Consider the following 22,951-nt stretch of genomic DNA (forward strand, 5'->3'; position numbering starts at 1 on the left):
ACCAGAGAAGGCAGTGATGTTGTACACTTGGGTCAGGAGTTATGTCGGCATCGTCACTCATTCCAAATGTTTTCCATTGGGTTCAGGTTGGAACTCTGGGCAGGCCAGTCTATTTCAGAGATGTTTTTGTAAACTATTGCCTCACAGATGCTGCTTTATGACAGGGAGCATTTTCACGATGACACAACCAGTCATCATCTCGAAACTATTCCTCCACTGTGCGCAGTAAACTGTATTGTAAGATGTGTTCGTACCCGTATCCTTCTGCTGTTAGCATTTTCTTTAGTGTGCTACAAGGACCACACCCTAACTTTGAGAAACCCCAATGTTGTAACACCACCTCCTCTGTATTTCACTGTTGGCCCTGCACACAATGGCAGGTAAAGCTGTCCAGACATTCGCCAAATCCAAACCCTTTCGTTGAATTACCACAGGGTGTAGAGTGGTTCATCTCTCCAAATAACTCATTTCCAGTCTTCCACTATCCACTGCTGTCACTCTTTACTCCAACACGAGCATCACTTAACATTGTCTACAGAATGTGCGGTTTGTGAGGGGCTGCTTGCCCATTGTACCCCATTCCTTTTAACTACTGGCACACGGTCATTGTGCTGTAGCTGGGCTGATTCTAGCACTTGTGGAACTCCCATGTTAGTCCTTCTGCCAAATTCATTTGTGTACAACAATCCTCCATAACGTTAGACAGTCCGTGTCTGGCAGTAGGTGTGGTCTGTCTTGTCACGGTTTAGCCACAGTTGTTCCTTCACATTTTCCCTTCCGATCACATCACCTGCTGTCGACTTGGATGGGCTGAGAAAGGTTTAAATAACACTGACGGATTCGTTTCATCCAGTGACTACTCAGTGTTCAAAATCACTGAGCTCTCCTGACCGATCCATTCTACTGTCACTGCTTCTCTGCTTACAACCTAGTACTCACCACCTTCTTTTACACTGCTGGGTCCACCTCTCGTGATGTCTAATGGTCAGTTCCACGATACCTAGATACTTTTGATCAGATAGTGTATGTGATGGCACTGCTATGACGTTGGTGCTCATATTTAGGCAGTATCTTCCGCAACATAGAACATTTGTAGCTCACAGCTTTATGTGTAATAATAGAACAATGTTCAGGAGTGGAGGGCAGTGGACTCTATATGGAAAAGGAGAGGGGACAATTGTGATGTTTCGATTATCATTATGACAAAATAAAGTTACATAATTGTGTGTAATCTTGGTACACATTGAAATCAAAGTATTGCAGTAAAATAGCAAGCTGCTACGGAATCCAAAACAAAATGCTGCAACTATCGATAAAGTGGAGATGGGCTGCATTGTTTTGTTGTGGCTCCTCGAGTCACGCGCTGCATTTCTGTGACGTGGAGATTTCCGTGTGCACTAGGAATGCAGACATCTATCTGCAGACAGACAGAAGATTCACCTTGTAAAGGTGCGTCCACATGATGCCTTTTTCTGTTCAACTTTGCACAACCGCTTACATTTCCAACACTGCAACTACGCGTGCACGTTTGTGCACATGTAATTTCCTGAATATGGAGACCATACATATACTGCGTCGCTTCCCAGATTCAGTGCAAATCTCTGACACTAATTAGCAGACGACAGGTAGGTGGGGCCCATGTGTGTTTCATTGTGCAGTGTGTTGAGGTTGTGGTATAAGGTCATTTTTGTGTAGAAATGTCAGTTTACTCCTAATAATTTATAAATGATGAGATTTGCTGCTCTGGGTGTCAAGTACGATAAGTCTCCGATTATATCATTATAACAAACAAGACAGGTCTCGGGGAAAATGGAGGAGGAGGAGGAGAAGCCTAAAAGTTTGTGAAAAGCGCATACGAAAACTTCAGATATTCATATTATGGTGACTTAATAGAATAGCAGTTGAGGAGTCTAATGTTGGAACAGAAGAAAAGATGAGGTTGGTGGAACTCTTCAACAAACAAATAGAAACTGAAATGAAGGACTTTGATGATGCAGGATGTACAAAATTGGAAAACACAGCCTCCATTCTAGCAGATTCTGGCATCTGTGTGAGTTTGCAGAGTCACAGGGTGTTAATCTACATATAACCTTTCATGATTAAAATTTTGTAAATAACTTTTTTTTTGTAAAATAAAATACTAATGACACATTGGAAGTTAAACCTTCACATAACGACTAAGAATTTCCCTTAAGGATGTCTCAGTTTCAGAAAAATAATTGAACTGCTTCTTTTTGAAATGTGAAATAGTGCAAACTGGCAAAGAAGTTGCAGTTACCAGCTAACATAATATTATTGCCAACCTTTTATCACTGCAGTTTTCCAAACACAAAATGTAAATATATGCTGTGACCTCCTCCAGAAATTTGCAGACTAAATGGTGTCATCACTTTGTGTTTCTCATACCTCTGTTTTTTAGATACTTTCTTACCCAATATGGCCTTTGTGTTTTCTTTTTCTCTCCCTTTTTCACCGCAATAAATGCAGCACAAACTCCCAAACAAAGAAGAACCTTAGACTGGTTGTGCAGCAAGGCAATTTGTGGGCACAAAAAAACCCATGCATACGTGTGTTCGTTCCATAAATCGTTGAGCATGCACATGTGTGTGTGAGTGCACATGAGGAAAGAGGCATCGTGTGAATGTACCTTTACTTTGTTTTCGAGATGATAAATCTTTGTGACTTTTCCTTGTTTGTACTCCAGTGTTCTATACTCCATTGTACTTTTGTACGGGTCATTTTTACAGATGAAATTTTTAAAGTGGGGGACAGTTTTTAAAAATAGTAGTTTCCATTGTCCAGAAAGTAAATACCTCATACTGAATTTTTAGAAAATTGCAAGAAGACAGAACAGCTGCTCAGGACCTTTTAGGAAGTGCCAATCCTAATACTATCAATACACACTTGAAAGTAGAAAATATTTATTTTAGCTTTGATAACTTCTATGTTCCTTTTCTGGGAGAGAAGAGGGATTATTTATGGGTGGTTGGAAAGTAGGAACCTATCTTTTATGAGATGAGAGGAGAAAATCTACCCAGAAGGGGATTACTCGTACTCATTGTACCGATTTTGTTCAGATTTATGGTAGATGTAGGGCTTGGCCAGGAATGAAAGTGACAGAAGTCGAAGCTCCAGATAGGCAAATATTTAGGAAATAAATAGCATTTTTGGCATATGTAGGGTGAGGCATTAGCCATTTACATTATAGTTTCCAGACAGCACTTGATGCGGCAGAAAGAGTGTAGAATGGTAATCCGAGGGTCATTGAGTCCAGTCCTTAAATGAAATTTTTTTGTTATTTTCAATTTTTATGTTACTACACTGCAAATAAGCTAAAAAATGCACAATATATTATATTTATTAATATCTATGTAAAGACATGAAAGGGAAAGGCAAAAGAAATTTTGGGATTGCAAATAATTTCCAAGAAAGGGTTGCACTTAACAGCTTCCATGAGCACTCTGCAAATAATTTTCCAAGAAGGGATAGTAATTAAAGCATACAAGACTTCACATTCCATTAATTTAATTTTGATCTCTGAGCAACTCTTGGCAGCTGCACACTGTTTTAAAGACAAATATCACACTGGCATGTGTAAATCATCAACTGTAAGAGTATTTAATGATACATATAAATTTTTCATGTATGCTTTGTAATCCTTTCCTTAAAATTTATAAGCAATTTGAAATTTGCCTTTGGCTTTGCCGGTGTAAGCATTCAACACACTGAATACACTTCCTACTCACCCTCTCTGTGTCCGTCTCTTTCTCCATTTCTGTGTACAACTCATCATCATCCCATCTCTGTGAATCTCTCCCGCTCTCCCCCTCTCCCGCTCTCCCCCTCTTTGTCCATTTCCTCCTGCCCCTCCCTCTGCACACTTTATCTTCCCCCTCTCTTACCATCTCTGCCTCCAACTCTACCTATTTTACCTGCCCACTTTGCCTCTACATCTCCCAACTGCTTCATGCATTTCCCTGTCCTCTCCTCTGCCCATTTCCTCCTCCTCTGTGCTGTGTCCAGCCCCCACCCCCACCCTCACCCCACCCCTCCAAATCCATCTCAACCTGTCCCCAACAAGTGTAGCCTGTGCAGTATTGTTCAGTAAAACAGGCTGATATTATTCTCACAGTGCATGTCACACAGTTCTGTCAATCATCAGTGACTTGAAAATCATTTATTTGCCCCTGACATACAGGCCGCCATGCAGAGCAGATCAGTGATACTTTAACACAACATGCCTGTCTTGAAGTGTATACTACATGTCTGGGGCTAGGAAAACCATTTCTTGCCCATGACATGTAGGCTAACCTTCAAAGCAGTTTGATTTGGCAGGTTGATACTGTTCTGTCATGCAGGGCAACCTATATGCCAGAAGTTTGAAAAACATGTATTTACACATATCTGCACACCTATTGGAGCTAGGAGGTTATAAACCCCAGAGTGCTGATACCATGAGGCCTGCTGTTTGTGTGCCAAGTTTGGTTGAAATTGGTTCAGTGGGTTTGGGAGGAGATCCCAGATCCCCCCCCCCCACTAATATATATATATATATATATATATATATATATATATATATATATATATATATATATATAGAAGGAAACATTCCACGTGGGAAAAATTATATATAAAAAAACAAAGATGAGGTGACGTACCGAACGAAAGCGCCGGCAGGTCGATAGACACACAAACATACACACAAAATTCAAGCTGTCGCAACAAACTGTTGCCTCATCAGGAAAGAGGGAAGGAGAGGGGAAGACGAAAGGAAGTGGGTTTTAAGGGAGAGGGTAAGGAGTCATTCCAATCCCGGGAGCGGAAAGACTTACCTTAGGGGGAAAAAAGGACAGGTATACACTCGCTCGCGCGCGCGCGCCCACACACACACACACACACACACACACACACACACACACACACACACACACACACACACATCCATCCCCACATACACAGACACAAGCAGACATTTGTAAAGGCAAAGAGTTTGGGCAGAGATGTCAGTCGAGGTGGAAGTAAAGAGGCAAAGATGTTGTTGAAAGACAGGTGAGGTATGAGTGGCGGCAAATTGAAATTAGCGGAGGTTGAGGCCTGGCAGATAACGAGAAGAGAGGATATACTGAAGGGCAAGTTCCCATCTCCGGAGTTCTGACAGGTTGGTGTTAGTGGGAAGTATCCAGATAACCCGGACGGTGTAACACTGTGCCAAGATGTGCTGGCCGTGCACCAAGGCATGTTTAGCCACAGGGTGATCCTCATTACCAACAAACACCGTCTCCCTGTGTCCATTCATGTGAATGGACAGTTTGTTGCTGGTCATTCCCACATAGAATGCATCACTGTGTAGGCAGGTCAGTTGGTAAATCACGTGGGTGCTTTCACACGTGGCTCCGCCTTTGATCGTGTACACCTTCCGGGTTACAGGACTGGAGTAGGTGGTGGTGGTGGGAGGGTGCATGGGACAGGTTTTACACCGGGGGCGGTTACAGGGGTAGGAGCCAGAGTGTAGGGAAGGTGGTTTGGGGATTTCATAGGGATGAACTAAGAGCCCTTCAGTATATCCTCTCTCGTTATCCGCCAGGCCTCAACCTCCGCTAATTTCAAGTTGCCGCCACTCATACCTCACCTGTCTTTCAACAACATCTTTGCCTCTTTACTTCCACCTCGACTAACATCTCTGCCCAAACTCTTTGCCTTTACAAATGTCTGCTTGTGTCTGTGTATGTGCGGATGGATGTGTGTGTGTGTGTGTGTGTGTGTGTGTGTGTGTGTGTGTGTGTGTGTGTGTGTGTGTATACCTGTCCTTTTTTGCCCCTAAGGTAAGTCTTTCCGCTACCGGGATTGGAATGACTCCTTACCCTCTCCCTTAAAACCCACATCCTTTTGTCTTTCCCTCTCCTTCCCTCTTTCCTGATGAAGCAACCGTTTGTTGTGAAAGCTTGAATTTTATGTGTATGTTTGTGTCTGTTTGTGTGTCTATCGACCTGCCAGCACTTTTGTTTGGTAGCCACATCATCTTTGTTTTTAGATATATATACACACACATCATTTCAGTTCATTTGCAGTATAAGTAATGTAAAAATTTGGAAAAAAAGCACACACACAACTTTCCACGGGTGGACTCGTCCTCCCAAACTTCGGATTACTGTTCCGTACTGTTTTTCTTTGTGCCAACCACTGTCTGGAAACTACACCAACATAAATGGTTTGTGTCTCGTCTGAGCCGCACCAAAGTTTCTAAATGCTTGATCATCTGCGTCCCCACTTCAATCACTTTTGTATTTCATTAAGGATGGCATGTACCAAAAGTTTTGACAAAATCATTGGTGACTAGCAGGCACAGCCACCTCATGAGTAAAATACTTATACTTATTTCCCTTGCCTGTGGAAGCCCATTGTGCATCTCTTTGTCTTATGTCTACGGTGCTACAGGTGATACAGAAATGTTATGCTGAAAGGCAAATTCAATGACTGACTGACACACACACACACACACACACACACACACACACACACACACACAATGGTGTAAGAAAGGTGTGTAAGATACAAAGTTATTTAATGCACAAAATTGGTTGCTTCGTAAGATCAAGGAAATTAGCTCAGCACTAGGAGTGTGTTCAGAGAATGTGTAGTAATGTAGTGGCACACCAGGAGCCAACGCATGGACGGCCTCCAGCTCGGACTACGACCAGTTCCTGACCGTCGACTTGGGCTACACTTACAACATAACTGGAATCGCAACTCGTGGACGTCCACATTCGTCTGAGTACGTGCAAGAGTATGCCGTTCAGTATGGCATGAATGGACTCGACTTTTCTTACTTCAAGGAACCAGGAGGAGAGATAAAGGTCTGTATTTCACTGTGATGTATGCCACACTGTTTGGGGACGTGTTGCCACTGTTTGAGTATAGGATACATTTGACTGTGCTGGGAGCAGAAGCCTAATTCGAGCATGTTGTGATAGTTGTCAAATGAAATTAAATGGTTTGATAGGAGTGAATATAATTATTTTGTCCTCCATCAGGAATCTCATGATACATTTTATATAACTACAAATTCTTTCAGCTTCAGTTGTGACTGGAAAGACTTTGAAAATAAATAAAAATTAACACAGTATAAATAATTGGATGGTAAAAGAAGAATTCGCATTATATAAAAACTGGTTTCAGGTTTACTGTGCGATCAAAATTGGCGAACTTACAGGAAAATTTTTGGAAGTAGATCAGCCTTTATTAAGCAATGGTTTTTAGATAAACTTTTCAAAATGCATGTTTGTTGGTGCTGTGAGATTACAGAAACCATTTAGTCACTTTATTACTGACAAATCCCAATAACTGCGGAGGGCATTACTGTATCACCTAATCCTCCTCCTCCTTCTTCTTCTTCTTCTTCTTCTTCTTCTTCTTCTTTTTTTTTTTTTTTTTTTTAGTAATTGCCTGGCAAAGCAAACTGATGACCTGGCCGGGATGGCAGCAATGTAATGTTTATGTCAAAGAAGTGGATTAGGGGTGGAGCTAATTGCTGTGTACAGCTCTGTATACTTGCTGTCGGAGTGCTCACATTGCTACAATATGCCATTGCTTGGATTCCACAACAAACAAACGCTAACTGGCAATTTTGTTTGACAGTACTTACCCACTTTCACTGTGACAGCATTTATTTACAGTGTAATGTATCTGAATAAACCACTGGCCCCCTTTCATTCCGATGTTTCACTTTTTAAAAAAATCTGTGTGGGAGAGTTGGAGGTTTCCTTCTTGTTGTTCAAAATAATGCAGAAATTGCTGTCTGATAACACATTCATCCATATTGTCAGTGGGATATTTATTGTGTGCACATTTCCCCCTCTTCGCCTCTTTTGTTTAAAATAAAGTACACTCAATTTGATGTCACAATTCCCCACTGCTCCTCTGATATTTTGCACACCTGATATTTGTATACCTGAAGAACAAGGAAATTTCACCTACATAGCATTTGCTGTTATGGACATTATTGCCAGAAAAAGTAACTGGTCACTTAGCGAAGCTTGATGCATAAATCTGTAAAAAAAAAAGGAGGAGGAGAAGAAGAAGGCTATAAACACGGTATGCACACAGTATCATATGTATACACAGGACCTCATTGTGTGTATGCTACAGCCTGCTCAACTACTTCTTTGGTCCTTAATTTTCAGCTTGTGTTTTAACATCACTGTGAGGAGAGGGGGTGAGGACATTAACTTCATTTGCAAATATATAGTCTTGCAATGATAGAAATTAAGAAAATCATCTTGGAGGCTTCTAGCTGCATCATGTCCTTAAATTCTCATAAATGCTTAGACGATGTCAAGTGGTAGCGTACTGCTTTGTAGTTGAGTCTCGTCCTCACTTAACCTCTTGATGCTGGCAGGCTATTCTCTGGTGCTACATCCATTGCCAAATAAGGTTGCACTGTGCAACCACCGCAACTAATTCTGTCTAACAGTGACTGCACCCTACACTGAACTGAGTTGCAGGCAGCAGTTTTTATTGTGGGTATTTTCTGAGACTTTAATTTCAGGAGCTGCTTTTATCATTATCTCACAAATCATTTGTCATTGTAGTAGATGATGTCACCTTATACAATTCCCAGTCCATTTACTAAAGATGTTCTGAGAAAAAAAAATCCCTGAAAAATATAGCAAGAGGCTTTTGTTTTTGCCATTTTGTCGCCTAGTGATAGAGGAGCGAGACAACATCACCCAAATCACTCAATCCTCCAACGAAGATATGACGCTTCATCAAACAATATAAGATTTATGAGGGCATGTTGGAAACTAAGGCCTCCAATTTTTTTGTGTGAAAACCATTACAGTTATTTAAATAAAACGAAAATTATTAACATTCCACATCTTTATTCTTCATGTCTACATACTTATTTATCAGTATAGTTACCATGGTGACGAACACATTTCTTCCAACAAGAGGCCAGTTTATTGGCACTGTTGAATGTTTAACTTTATCAATGGAACCACAGTCTCACCACTGGTTGCACTGCTTCGTCACTTTCAGAGTGAAGTACTTAAAGATGTTTTTTTAAGTTTTGGAACCTGATTCTACAAAGTCTCGTCAGTTTCTGTACGTGCCGTCCACTCTGAGCCCTGTCACATATGCTGAGGTTAGTACCACAGTTTCCTTTATTATGAGCACGAAGAACGCAGTGCCACACATTACTGATGTCGATACAGTCATCGCCGTACATAGCTTCTATTCTTCTATGGATTTCAGTTGGAGGCTTGTTTTCTGTGGTCAGAAACTTGATTACAGCATGGTGTTTCTCACACACTGATATAGTTAAATGATACACAGCTATGTTAAACATTGCAATTCGGAGCCCTTTAATGGTAGAGGGTTGCAGCACGTGTCAGCGAAGTGGGAACGTCAATCGAGTAATATTATTGTGGAAAGGAAAGTTGCTACTCACCATATAGTGGAGGTGCTGAGTCACATATAGGCACTACGAAAAGACTGTCACAAATATAGCTTTCGGCCAGTAAGGCCTTCATCAAAATTAGACGACAAAAACACGTATATATAGACACACACACACACACACACACACACACACACACACACACACACACTCGCGCAAATGCAACTCAGACATTCGTGACTGCAGTCTAAGGCAACCAAGGCATTACTTCTGAGCATGCACTCAGAGAATGCACAGGCATTACTTTTGTAGGATGCATTCATTGAATGCCCATGTTAAGGGTACTATTATATTGGCCAGACTGTGTACACTGCAGAGCTATGCTGATTCAAACATTATGCCAGTTGACACCTGTGCTGTCCTGAGAAGTTAGCTGTGGGGAACAGGCTTCAGAAAATGAATTTGAATTGTATTTTAATACCTCTGCCATTAACAGAACAAACAGTTTATGAGTTGCCATATTAAAAGAAGTGACTGAAAGAGAAAATCTCAGAAAGCAACCTGTAAAAGACAGTGACCTACAACTTAGTACAGGGTGGGAGCCAGGTATCGTGAGGTGGGATGAATGCACCAGACTCATTGCTTTATCTGGTGATAAACCGATAATCATTGATGTCGCAGCCAAAAGAAACAGGATGTTCATATAATAATGAGCTCTCTCTCTCATGTTTCACATTCTCCTGGATAATACATAAATAAGTTCATGAATCTCTGAAAAAGTCCGATGGTCATTAACTGCAACAGTTGGATAGACATTAACTACTACAGTTCACTTCTTTGAGGATTCGTATTTTGTAGTCAAAAAATGTACAGTAATCAATACTTAATTGAGTGTTACTGATAATTTTTTATGTGTAACTGTGGTATACCAACTGTTGACATCTTGGTGTGAATAAAGTTTTGTAACTGGTGTTCAGCTGTTCACTGTATTTTTTCAAATAATTTAACCTGTAGCCACGGAGCTCAAACATTGTTATCGTGGATAAATTAATTTTCTTTCTGCAGTTCACAGAGAAAATACGTCAGGTGTATTTCTTTTGCTGCCAAAATACTTAATTAGTTTATTTAAAAGTGTACATTACGTATAGATGTCATACATATCACTGATAAGTGTAGCTTGGGGTTCAGTGGGTAGGCAAGTGACATTGCAAATCTAAAGGCCTGCGGTTCAATCAGTGACCGATCCTGGGATTTTTGTGCATCACCTCTGACGGTGTTTCATTAATGTGAAAAATGTGAACTTCCACTGAGAGTTGGTGTGAAATTTAAACTCAGTTCTCCCAACAACTGATACGGTTTGGAGGTTGGATGAAGCGAAGAGCATACCACTCATAGTAAAACACCACATTGTTGAAACCAACCATTGGGTTGAGGATGTAGTGACTTCACTTAATTTAATAAATTCTTTCACTGTAGACATGAAGATGTGGCGACTGGCTATCTCTTGACTTCCCTGAAAGCTAGTAAGTTGCATTTAAGAGGAATAACGTTCAAATCTCTGTATAGTTTTCCTTATTAATATGTCCTGTGGTTTCCATAAATTGATTTAAACAAATGCTAGCAAGGGTTGTTCAAGAAGGCTATAGAAAATTTATGCCTCTTTTTGTGAAATCGGCCTGATAAGGATAAGAGAAAGAGAGTAAGTATCTTTTTAAGGGAAAGCATTAGACAAAGGCACATTCTCTTTACAAGGAATGTCTTGGAAAGTGAACAGATCATAATGAGGCTTGTGCTCCTTGCAGGCAAATGAATGCGAGAATAAACAAACGTGAAAGATTCACACTTGCTGGTGGGTGAAAGAGTGGCAAGGGAGTCCTGCGAAAAGTGTCCTCAGGCTTTTGGAGTTTTATTTATTGTTGTGTCATAAAGATAAGTCTCTTTCCTCAGGAAATGAGAACGGGGAGAAGCAACTGCATCTGATGTAGTATGGAACCTTGAAAAGTTATTGTGCTTTTGCAGGAACTGATAATATGCGATAGTTGAAATTTAAGCATGTTGAAGCTTTGGTGGAAATCTTTTGACTCACTGGTGTGACTTGATTGTATGGTGTTGATTCTGCACCTAATGTGTATCTCTACGACAGTGACTTTGTGACTTTGGCTCTAAATGTCTGAGGATTCACTTTCTAGAACTCCTGGTTTGTTTTCCTTCTTTTTTTCCCCCCTGAAGTGCTACTCTTTCACTCGCTGCTGAACAGATGCCATTGATTATTGTTATATATTAGGGGACTGATGACCTCAGATGTTAAGTCCCATAGTGCTTAGAGCCATTTGAACCATTTTTGAACTTACTATATCATTGTTATTTTAGAATTATTTTTTACTGCATATTCATATGTTGCCACATAAGCTCCAACAACATTTAAGGGATTATGTGTAAGTGTAATAATTTTAAATAATGTACAGTTTTTGTGAGGTGTTGATAATAACGGAAACGAAATAAATAGCAGAATGTTTGTATGGTTGGGTGACAGGGAAAGGTGTGCTTACTCAATACTTCATTAGTAGTATTCAGTGCATGGCTAACATAGTGTATATTGAGCATTTTTGAGTGAAGAAGTGGTGCTTTGTAGAAAAGTAGTTTTTTTGATTTGAGTTGCTTACATTCTTTCTTTGGTGGGATGAATTTGCATTGTGCTGCATGGTGGTTGGGCTTTTAAAAGTTGTTAAGTATTGTCATTGTAGAATTTGTTCAATAGTGATTGATATTGACCACTAAGGGAAAGCATTGCAACAAGTGCACAGTCAACTGAGAAGTAAATTGTTACACCGTGGTTCAGTGTGAAGTGCGGGGTTATTAAAATTATAAAGCAGTGCACCAGCTACGATTATTTACTACTGTTAAGTGTTGTGGTATAGTTTTATTGGGTATTGATGCGGTTTTATATTAATAAATGGACAGGGAAAAGTAACAGATCAAGTAAAAATGTTTAGCAAATCTCTGGTGTGAATTGTTGTAAATCAACACCACTTCGGTCATTTTATATACACAATAGTTTTTTCTGTGATGGGGAAATCTGTGAATTCTTTTTGGTAAATATCAATCTAGTGTCCATTAAAGTTTGCCAATCGATTTGGCTCGGAATGTTCGATTACTATACACATTTCCAGTGTGAAGCACATTTATGCCAACAAGTAATTTATTGTTTTGGAGAGGATAGATTTTTTGTGTTTACTGAAAAAATGTAATTTTTTTCATTGAAAATGTTTGTTTTATTAAGGACGTACTAAATGTAATCAGTAGGACACTTTTACAATATAGGTTTTCTGAGAATGAAAATTGAATGGTATTGTTAAGAATCACTAGAAAGAGGCTGCATAGGAAAATAAACATGCTGTTGTGTCAAAATGTCATCATGGTGCAAATACATACTCAGAGGAAAAGGAAAATTTGATGCAGTTTGTGGAACACTTCTTTCTTTTGTGGTTAAAGAAGCAAATGCGTAGAAGATGGAATTATTACGAAAAAGCTTCTCACATTAGCAAATCGCAGAAATCCGTGATGTACTTGAAAACAGTAAAAATGATGTTTTACACACTAGGGAGCAGCAGATTTATTTTTTAAAAAAATGTTAGAATATGTTTTTAATGACTGGCCTAAAAAGTTTAATAGATTACAACACTGACTGTCCACAGTGTACTTTATAGAAAAGTACAGGTTGTGGAAACACAAAATCACTTAATGCAATCAATAATTCTTGCCCTTTGTATCTATTTGTGCAGTTTCTGACTTTCCAGAATGACAGAGGTAACTTGCAATCACTAGAAAGACACATGGAAGTATCAGAGGGTCATAATTGTTAATTAGAGAAAAAAGTTCAGTGGTTTAACTGTGAAGAGACTTTGCATGCTAAGAGAATGGCTGTAGTATGTCAAACTTCATGCGATAATCACAATGAAATAATAGCAGAAGCTAGAGGTTAAACACAAATACAGGCAGTTCTGTTCACTGTCTCTTACTTTTTATTAGAGTAAGGGAGATTTTAAAGTAATGTATGCTGAGTTGAGATGTATTATTATCTGTGGCTGTAGAAGGAGGTAACAGTGAGGAAAGGTAGTGTGAAAAATCTCATTGCCATGGATTGTCAAGAGGTTATAATGAAGATGATTACAACATTTATACCAGTTCATTGGGCACTGTTGTAATGGTTTCCTTTTGGTTTGGGTGGAATGTCAACTGCATGGGTTCCCTCATTGTTATTTATTTTAAGGCTATCATGCACATTTTTGTGTTGCTTAAATTATGAGAAATGTCAACCTGTGATTTGATTTTCTAAACAATGTGTTTGTCATAACTTTACAATTGTATTCAAAAGAATTGTAAATTCACTTATTTTATTGTATCTGGAAGTGTTGTTAATACTTGAGACACACAAGTAAATAAGTGAAAAAAAACATTAAATGTCATCCTAATTTATTATTTGTGGATAAGGGGTGAAAGAATAGTAAAAGTACTTTTAGTTTTACTTACATTCCTATCATGCACAAAATATATAAAATACAACTTGATATGATAATGCTAATTTCATATATTGTATACAAATTTGATTTATAATTATTCAGACATGACAGCTATTATTAATGGTGGCATGTCAATGACTGAAATATGTAGAAAACATTATAGAGGACATGGTGTCTAATTGACAGATGGGGAGAAAGCAGCATTGAGGTATAGCAGTCAAAAAGTTAATGCTTTTTGCATATATATTTATAGAAGTGGCCATGCAGTGAGTACGTATCGTCAAATTTCCAGTGATGATTGGCCAAATTTCCAGTGATGATTGGCCAAATCTGTTGTCGCTCCCAAATTTCACTCAACTATCACCCCCAAATTTATGTTAAGTGAACAATGAAGGCAATGGTCCATGTTAAAAGTGAGTAGAAACTAAGGCCTAGTGAGGAAAAAACAATTTAAATCACATAGGCCTAACCAATATCAAACATTGTGACTGTTTCCCTCATGTCCTATCCTTTTCTTCTCCGTATTTCTGACTACACTTCAGCTCCGATGGTCTGTTTATTTCTAATCCCTAACTCATTTCATATTCATAATTATCACCTCTGCTGTAGTAGTTTTACCTCCATATTTCACTAATTCAGGGTAAACATAAAGTCACGATCCTTTCTCCTAAGTAATAGATGCATTTACATAATACAAACTTACATGAAGATGGTATCTGGTCTTTCGGACATGTCCAAAAGAACAGATACCGCTGGTGATTTTGCAGCTCTCAAAGAATGAAATTACAATGTAATCAAGATCTTCAGCTGCTTACAGGCGTTGATAAATATCAACGGGCACAGTTGAAAATGTGTGCCCCGACTGGGACTCAAACCTGGGATCTCCTGCTTACATGGCAGACGTTCTATCCATCTGAACCGCTGAGGTCACAGAGGATAGTGCGACTGCAGTGACTTACCTCTGGCACACTCCCCGTGAGACCCACATTTTCAACTTACTGTGCACACACTACATTTGTAGTGCCCCTACTCACTACTCGCGGCAGTCTGTCTGCCGATTCCCGTAAGAGTTCGGGCAATGTGAGTGCATCCCCACGGAAGAAGATCATTGGTCGGTTAGCCTTATCTATATGATGATGGTATCTGTTCTGTGACTGTGTTGTTAACTGATAAAATTTTCTTTTTTGATATATTTTGGTCATACATTGCTTAGGTATCTTATAACTGATTTTCAAACATAACTTCAAATATACTTCAGTCATTCTGGAATTTCATTAAGACTAAAGGCAGGCAGTACAAATTGCTGCCTCAGTTTTTTGTGAAGGGAAGTCTTGCCTCATTTATTGTGAAGGAAAATTCTAATAACTTTGTTCCAGTGCTTACATTCTGTAAACAATTTTGTGCAATTCTTTTGAATAATTTTTGCTGCAGCCTTAATAATTTCTATTGAAAACCATTCTTGGTGCCTTCCATTCTTCAGGCTGTGAATGGTTTTACCCACTTCATCTGCCATTATCTCCAGAATTTTGTTGTTTTCAATGTTTACTGCCTGTATTTTTGATTCAGTTTATGAAATATATGAACCTTGAAAGGCATCTTGGATTGTTGTCCAATTTGATCTGTTGTTACTTACTATGCCATTTGCCATATTAACTGCAAATTGTGTCTAATCAACATGGGTTTCAGTTTTGTTTTCTTTTTAATTAAGTTGTTTCAAATTCTTTGATCTTATCAATTTTTTTACATTCTCTCGAGGACATATCCCTATAGTTCTGTGTATTATATCATGTGACTGTTATCATGTTCTTGAAATTGTCGCCTTCTCTTTAGCATCTTACTTACCTTGTTCTATTTAAGATTTTCCTTTCATGTGATTTCTTTGTGTCTACATATTTTGCTGTTTAAGCAAATTGTTCATTTTGTCTATGCCTGTATAATTATACATCTAAAAACAAAGATGATGTAACTTACCAAACGAAAGTGTTTCCATGTTGATAGACACACACAAAATTCAAGCTTTCGCAACCAACAGTTGCTCCATCAGGAAAGAGGGAAGGAGAGGGAAAGACGAAAGGATGTGGGTTTTAAGGGAGAGGGTAAGGAGTCATTCCAATCCCAGGAGCGGAAAGACTTACCTTAGGGGGAAAAAAAGACAGGTATACACTCGATCGCGCGCGCGCGCTCACACACACACACACACACACACACACACACACACACACACACACACACACACACACACACATAGAAAGCTTCACAGTGTAGGCAGGTCAGTTGGTAAATCATGTGGGTGCTTTCACACGTGGCTCTGACCAGCAACAAACTGTCCATTCACATGAATGGACACAGGCAGACAGTGTTTGTTGGTAATGAGGATCACCCTGTGGCTAAACATGCCTTGGTGCACGGCCAGCACATCTTGGCACAGTGTTAAACCGTCCGGGTTATCTGGGTACTTCCCACTAACACTAACCTGTCAGAACTCCGAAGATGGGAACTTGCCCTTCAGTATATCCTCTCTTCCCATTATCCACCAGGCCTCAACCTCCGTTAATTTCAAGTTGCCGCTGCTCATACCTCACCTGTCATTCAACAACATCTTTGCTCTGTACTTCCGCCTCGACTGGCATCTCTACCCAAACTCTTTGCCTAACAAATGTCCGCTTGTGTCTGTGTATGTGCGGATGGATGTGTGTGTGTGTGTGTGTGTGTGTGTGTGTGTGTGTGTGTGTGTGTGTGTGTGTGTGTATATACCTGTCCTTTTTTCCCCCCTAAGATAAGTCTTTCCGCTCCCAGGATTGGAATGACTCCTTACCCTCTCCCTTAAAACCCACATTCTTTAGTCTTTCCCTCTCCTTCCCTCTTTCCTGATGAAGCAACCGTTGGTTGTGAAAGCTTGAATTTTGTGTGTATGTTTGTGTTTGTTTGTGTGTCTATCAACATGTCAGCGCTTTCGTTTGGTAAGTTAGATAATCTTTGTGTTTAGATATATTTTTCCCACGTGGAATGTTTCCCTCTATTATATTCATATCTGTATAATTATATGTAAATATAGCAAAGGAAAATTCATCTGAGAAAACTAATAAATTATGAGACAGAATCACTGTCCAGTGCCTTCAGGAGGCAAAACATTTATGGCCAGCAGTTCTGTCTCAGTATTTATTAATGTACAGAAACATGCACAGATTATACACACATGAGATTTCAGAACTCTTCCAAGAGAAAGTCTTGGTATTTCAGACCACATGAATTCATGACCAACTGTCTACAAAGTAAGTTCACTATCTCCAAACCTAATACAGTGAAAATGCTTTACATTTCAAAAGTTGCGTATCTTGGGGAGGAGGGGAATCCATTCTTCATTTGTTTCTTCCCTTTTAATGTAATTACAGTGCCACCATGATCACTGCAATTATGACTTCAAACCCAATATTCACTGTATCGCTGAATTTACTGTTATTGTATTGCGTGAGTATATCCTTAATGATTGGTGTTTGAATTGTATTATTGACACTGAATAACATATCTAGCATATTTGTTTTAATCTCTTCAAAATTATGAAGCCTGTGCTTGTGTTGAGATTATGTGCCCATGGGATCTCATTTTGTGGAATGTGTAGCTGAAATATTTCAGTTCTGCCACATCCATAACTGTTGGTAAAACACATTAATGCTTATGATGTTGCAGTGGATGTTAATGTGTGTATAAGTCATCACAGTACTGCAGCTATCATGAAAAAACAAGTTAGATCACTTTGAGCCATTGAAGTGTTCACACGAACATCATAGTGTAGGTAAGATGATGCCCTAGAGCCAATGACATCTGAAAAATATTAACCATTTGTAGTCATTGTTTTTATTTCATATATCATCTGCTGGAGCCAACACAGTTAATTGATTTTTTGTGGAGAAATATCAGTGTGTTCCTAAACAAGGTGGATTTCTGCCGGCTTCCCCCCCCCCCCCCCCCTCCTCCTCCTCCTCCTTCTTCTTCTTCTTCTTCTTCATCATCATCATCATCATTTCTTCCTACTCTCCACACTGCTATAAAATATGTTTGCACTTTCATATGTACCTAAAGTAACAATGCACAATTCATCCAGAGTGTGAACAGTGGTGCTCCAAAATTCTGTTTCAGAGCTCAGAAAAATTAAAAAGAATAATAAAAGGAATAGTGTTTGGGAACAGGAAGTACTTCATAAAAGAAATATTACCTACACTTTGAGTGAAACTGTTTTGATGTTATTTAATGGTTAAGCGAGTTACAGACAATAAGCTTGAATGCAGTATTGTCAAGGATTTAAGAAATTGGCATTTGTTATTTAAATTTTTGTAATGTGGTAGTTTGAAGTTCTGTGGTGCTATTTATTCCTCTAACCAGATGTGTAATGGTGTAGTTTTTATAGTTTAGTTAGATGCACTACATTGGTATGAAAGAACTAGTGTATAATAAAGCATTAAAAACAAGTCAACAAATGTTATTTCAGACAAGAAATAATTGTCTTCTCTAGAATAGAAATAGAAAGATAAAAAACTTATCAAATCGTGGTAGAATAGTGGATATGTACAAAACTTGATAGATCTTATAGATTTTGGAGACTGGTGTTGATTTGTGTGGCAAACAATGGGAAATGTATCAGAAATAATCTAGGTTTCAGGGATTCAGTCATGACCCACCGCATGCTCAGAGTGAAATAACTAAGACACAAATTTCCACCTGTAGCTATATCATTCCTGTCATATGCCATGTTTGCAAGGCAAACAGGGAGAACCACTTAATGCATACCTATGTGCTGTTACAGCTGTTAAACAAGAAGTTTCTGGGTGTGTGTATTGATGAGAAATTGAGTGGGAAGAAACACATTTGAGGATCTGCTGAAAGAATGAGGTTCAGCTATTTATGCTAGTAGGGTTATTGCAAATTTTGGTGATAAACGTATCAGTAAATTAGCCTACTACGCCTGTTTTCATTCACTTCTTTCATTTGGCATCATATTTTATGGTAATTCGTCATTAAGAGAGTGTAATCAGAATAATAGCTGGAGCACACCCACGATCACTTTGCAGACATTTATTTAAGGAAATCAGGATATTCACAGTACCTTTGCAATACATATATTCACTAATGAAATTTGTTATTGATAACCCATCCCATTTCAAAAATAATAGTGAAGTGCATAGCTACAAAACTGGAAGAATGGATGATCTTCACTATTCTGGGTTAAATCTGACTTTGGCACCGAAAGGGGTGAATTATGCTGCCACAGAAACCTTTGGTCATTTGACAAATAGCATTAAAAGTCTGACAGATAGCTGACCATCATTTAAAAACCAATTAAAAGAATTTCTGAATCTCAGTAGATGAATTTTTCGATATGAACTAGTAACTGCCTAAAACTAAAATAAAATTATTAATTATATTGTTTGAAGAAAATTTATGTTAAACTGACACATTCTACATCATTACGAAATGTTGTATTCATGATCTACGGAACAAGTATTAATGAAGTGTAAGTTGGGGGGTAGTGTATGTGTTTCTTGACTAATGATGCAATTGCAGCAACAAATGATTTCAGATATGGAAAAATTATAACAGGCGAAGAGTGTGTATGAGAAGGGGAGAGATGAGGAATAGAGATGTAAATGAGAGACAGATCTCCGTGCCACCCTTTCACACTCATCATCATTTGTCTTCTACTCCTCTTTAAAAAGAATCTTTGCCAAATTTATTTGGCTACGTTTCTCAAGTTTATATTTTATTTCCTGCTGTCATTTCTGATTTTGTTAATTCTAATCACTGTTGACTTATGTCTGTTTTTTTAGTCCATATTTCTCTTGTCATCACTCCTGATGTTACTTTCCCTTATCTCCTGTCTGGCTGCCTACCTTCTTTCCCATTTTTAATTTCTACATTTATCAAATATCCTGTTTTACTCACAATTTTATCAGTTACCTTTTCTATTAATCTCTCTCACTGGGTTCATTGGTTTGATGACCTTTTTGCTAATTCCTCATAAACTGTTGTTGGGTTTTCTCTCCTTTCTGCCAGAGAAAACCGATTTGCCTAAGCAAATGAATCTGTCAGCTGGTATATATGTTAATCAGATCTGCTGCTTTCTGCTAAGTAGGCAACATTGAATGGGTTGGATGGGAGTAGTTTCATTTTAGACTATGGATTTCTTTACAGAATACCTTTCAGTAATTCATTATACAACTATAAGCCATTAAAGAGGATTATAAAAGTAAGGATAGGAGTTGCTTTAGAAAAGGCAAGGTGTCAGAAGGGAACACCGAAGCTGGTAGCCCACGATATTTGAATGGACCTGTCGAGTTTTCCTACTTGCTTGTAGCTGTGTGCGAACCATTTTTCCGTCCCTCATGCGTATGCCGTCCGGCTACGACTTCCCTCACGCAGGTCCCGGTAGCTGGAGCCCGGCGACAAACACGTACACTGAGTCGCTGAGTATCGACCTGCGCAGCAGGTGGCAGGTGCAGGCCATCGAAACCCAGGGCCGGGCAGGCACGCGCAACGACTTCGTCGAGGAGTTCCTCGTCCAGTATTCGGACGATGGCGAAACGTGGAGGACTTACACTGACGAGACGGGAGAGCCGCAGGTGAACATGTGTTGTGTGACGTCCCAGACTGTCGTTACACTGCCACTAGTGTGAAGGTCGCGCGTCGTTGGCGACGACCGCTTACACGAGCGCTAGTGGTAATGTAGTGGACAGAGTACATTGTATTTTACTTATGAATTTTTAGTGCAAATCCAGTAATCGTACTTTCCAAATACACTTTAGATAAATAACAATGGATGGCAGTTTGTTATGTAATGAGTGACATTTTTGATTCTGGTTTATGTTTTTAAATCTGTACACACACACACACACACACACACACACACACACACACACACACACACACACACACACACACACACACGGGTCTGGTGTGGGTGTAGGAGAGCCACGGAGTGGGCAAAGGAAGGATCAGTAAGGGCAGCCATTAGGAAAAGTTGTGTAGGTGTACCCAGGGAAACTTGGGGCCTCCAAGACAAACCCAGGGTGTCCCAGGAAGAATGCTCAGTATTCCGGCATATGACAGGAATGATCATTTGAAGCAAAATTGTCTTGCAGACATGGGCTGTAAAATGCATACTTTAAGAGCTATGAGCACTTCATTTTCAATATTGTGAAACACATCTCTTCTGCTAATAAAGTTCTCATAGATCTTGATGTATCCATTTTAGAGCCCATGTTTACTAGACTATTTTGCTTCGAATGATCATTCCTGTCATAGTTCTGCGCATATTGACAATTCCTCCTGTACACCCTGTATATTTGTTTGACATGTCATATTTCTCTCTTATCTTTCATGGCTATGTGATATTTATTTATTGATGTATAAACAATCATTGCATATTTGTTGCCAGACATGAGGTAAAAACTGAGTTTAAATTTGGTTATTTGTTATGGAATATAGCATGGATTGGGTTGCATTCAGAAACTGGTTGTACAGTTTGACATGGCATATAATGTTGGGAATATGTAGATGAGGAATGTTCTCATGTAATGTATAGTAACCCCTGGACACACACACACACACACACACACACACACACACACACACATTGATGACAGTCTGGTGATCAGAAAATCCCAGCGCCACAACCCCATTTCACTTATGAAAATTATTTGGCATTTAAAAAAAATTCATTCCTTCATGTGAAGCTGTCAGTGCTGTTGAAGTTTCTTGTTCTCAGCATCTCATGTATGTATGAATCCTGCATATCTTTTTGACCAAGTTTTGTTTTTGTACTTCCTTGTATGTTAAGAGTTATTTGCTCATTAGTGTCTCATTTCTGACAGAAGATACTGTTTATTTGTTTAATTTTAAGTGACAAATGCCATCAACTGTCTAAACAGTTTAGCTTGTATTCAGACTGGTGTACGTTCTGAGGCATAGGTCCCATGCCGTGCCTTCAGTTTTCTGTTGGAACCAACCTGAGTTTTACAGATGGTTGATAGAATTTGTTTACTTAAAGTTGTATTTTAATTTTGTACAAACAAGAAGAGTCACTTTTGGATAGAGTGAAAAGCCAGTTTCTTTTATTTCATTTCCATTGAGAGTATTGCAATGAATTCTTCAGCTTTAGTCCCACCTTTTCATACTGAAGACAGTGCTACATGATAGGTCACAGAAATTCTAGTGCTCATTGTTGTCAAAAAGAGGGAACAAAAGAATACAAAATTTCATTGATTTGAAAATCTGGAGGCTTCTAGCCACATTTAATAAAGACATGTATTCAACATTACTGTTAATTATAAGTCAATGCAAAGTGTGCTGCTGTTTGGTCACTGATGTACATATCTGCAACTTTGCATGCAATGTGCTGTGTGGTGGTTGCAGTTTCTTGGCCCAGATTCCTCAACAGGACATTAACACAGCTTTCACTGCACTTCGACTAACATCATTTTTTGCACCTAGTTTCTGTTATAACACATGCGATTTTCAAGGATTTTTAATATGTACTGTGTTTTTTCTAATGCTTAATTAATAACACCACTGCACCTGTGCTGTGTGACTAACATGAGTGTGATTAACATGCTTTGAGGTAACATACAAGGATACCTGCAAAACTACTCCATGTTGAAAGAGCTTTTTTTACAGATACCATTTTATTAAGTTTTTCTTCTAGTTCAACAGAGCTGTCAAAAGTGCTTTCATGGTAAGTACACCATTTAGAAATGTGTTGCCATCTTTGTCAATGAATGAACAGAATTTGTCATTAATTGAAGGTTTTGTTATGGTGGAAACATGTACATGATTTTATGCAACCTTTCTGCCTGAGTAACTGCTTTAGTGATAGCAGTGGAAGCGACCTAATAACACCTAGCTCATTTATTGCGAAAAAAGTCATCACAGTGGAAGCCCAGTTCAGTCGACCGACATTTTGTGTGAAGTTGTAGTCCATTGTTAAGAGATCATTTATGGTACAGATACTGTGCATAAACATTGATACTAGTTTTTAAGGAAT

General features: G+C 38.9%; 1 protein-coding gene across 2 annotated transcripts in view; it reads left to right on the forward strand.

Annotated features, from left to right (window-relative positions):
- LOC124719061 (neurexin-4) overlaps positions 1 to 22,951 on the forward strand; it is a 166,944-nt gene that overhangs the window by 5,991 nt on the left and 138,002 nt on the right. For both annotated transcript variants that reach the window (XM_047244732.1, XM_047244733.1), the window contains exon 3: positions 6,658 to 6,854. In XM_047244732.1, coding sequence (XP_047100688.1) covers positions 6,658 to 6,854 — 197 coding nt within the window. The remainder of the gene's footprint in view (positions 1 to 6,657; positions 6,855 to 22,951) is intronic.

Source organism: Schistocerca piceifrons, chromosome 10 (assembly GCF_021461385.2).
Source record: "Schistocerca piceifrons isolate TAMUIC-IGC-003096 chromosome 10, iqSchPice1.1, whole genome shotgun sequence".
Lineage (NCBI taxonomy): Eukaryota > Metazoa > Arthropoda > Insecta > Orthoptera > Acrididae > Schistocerca > Schistocerca piceifrons.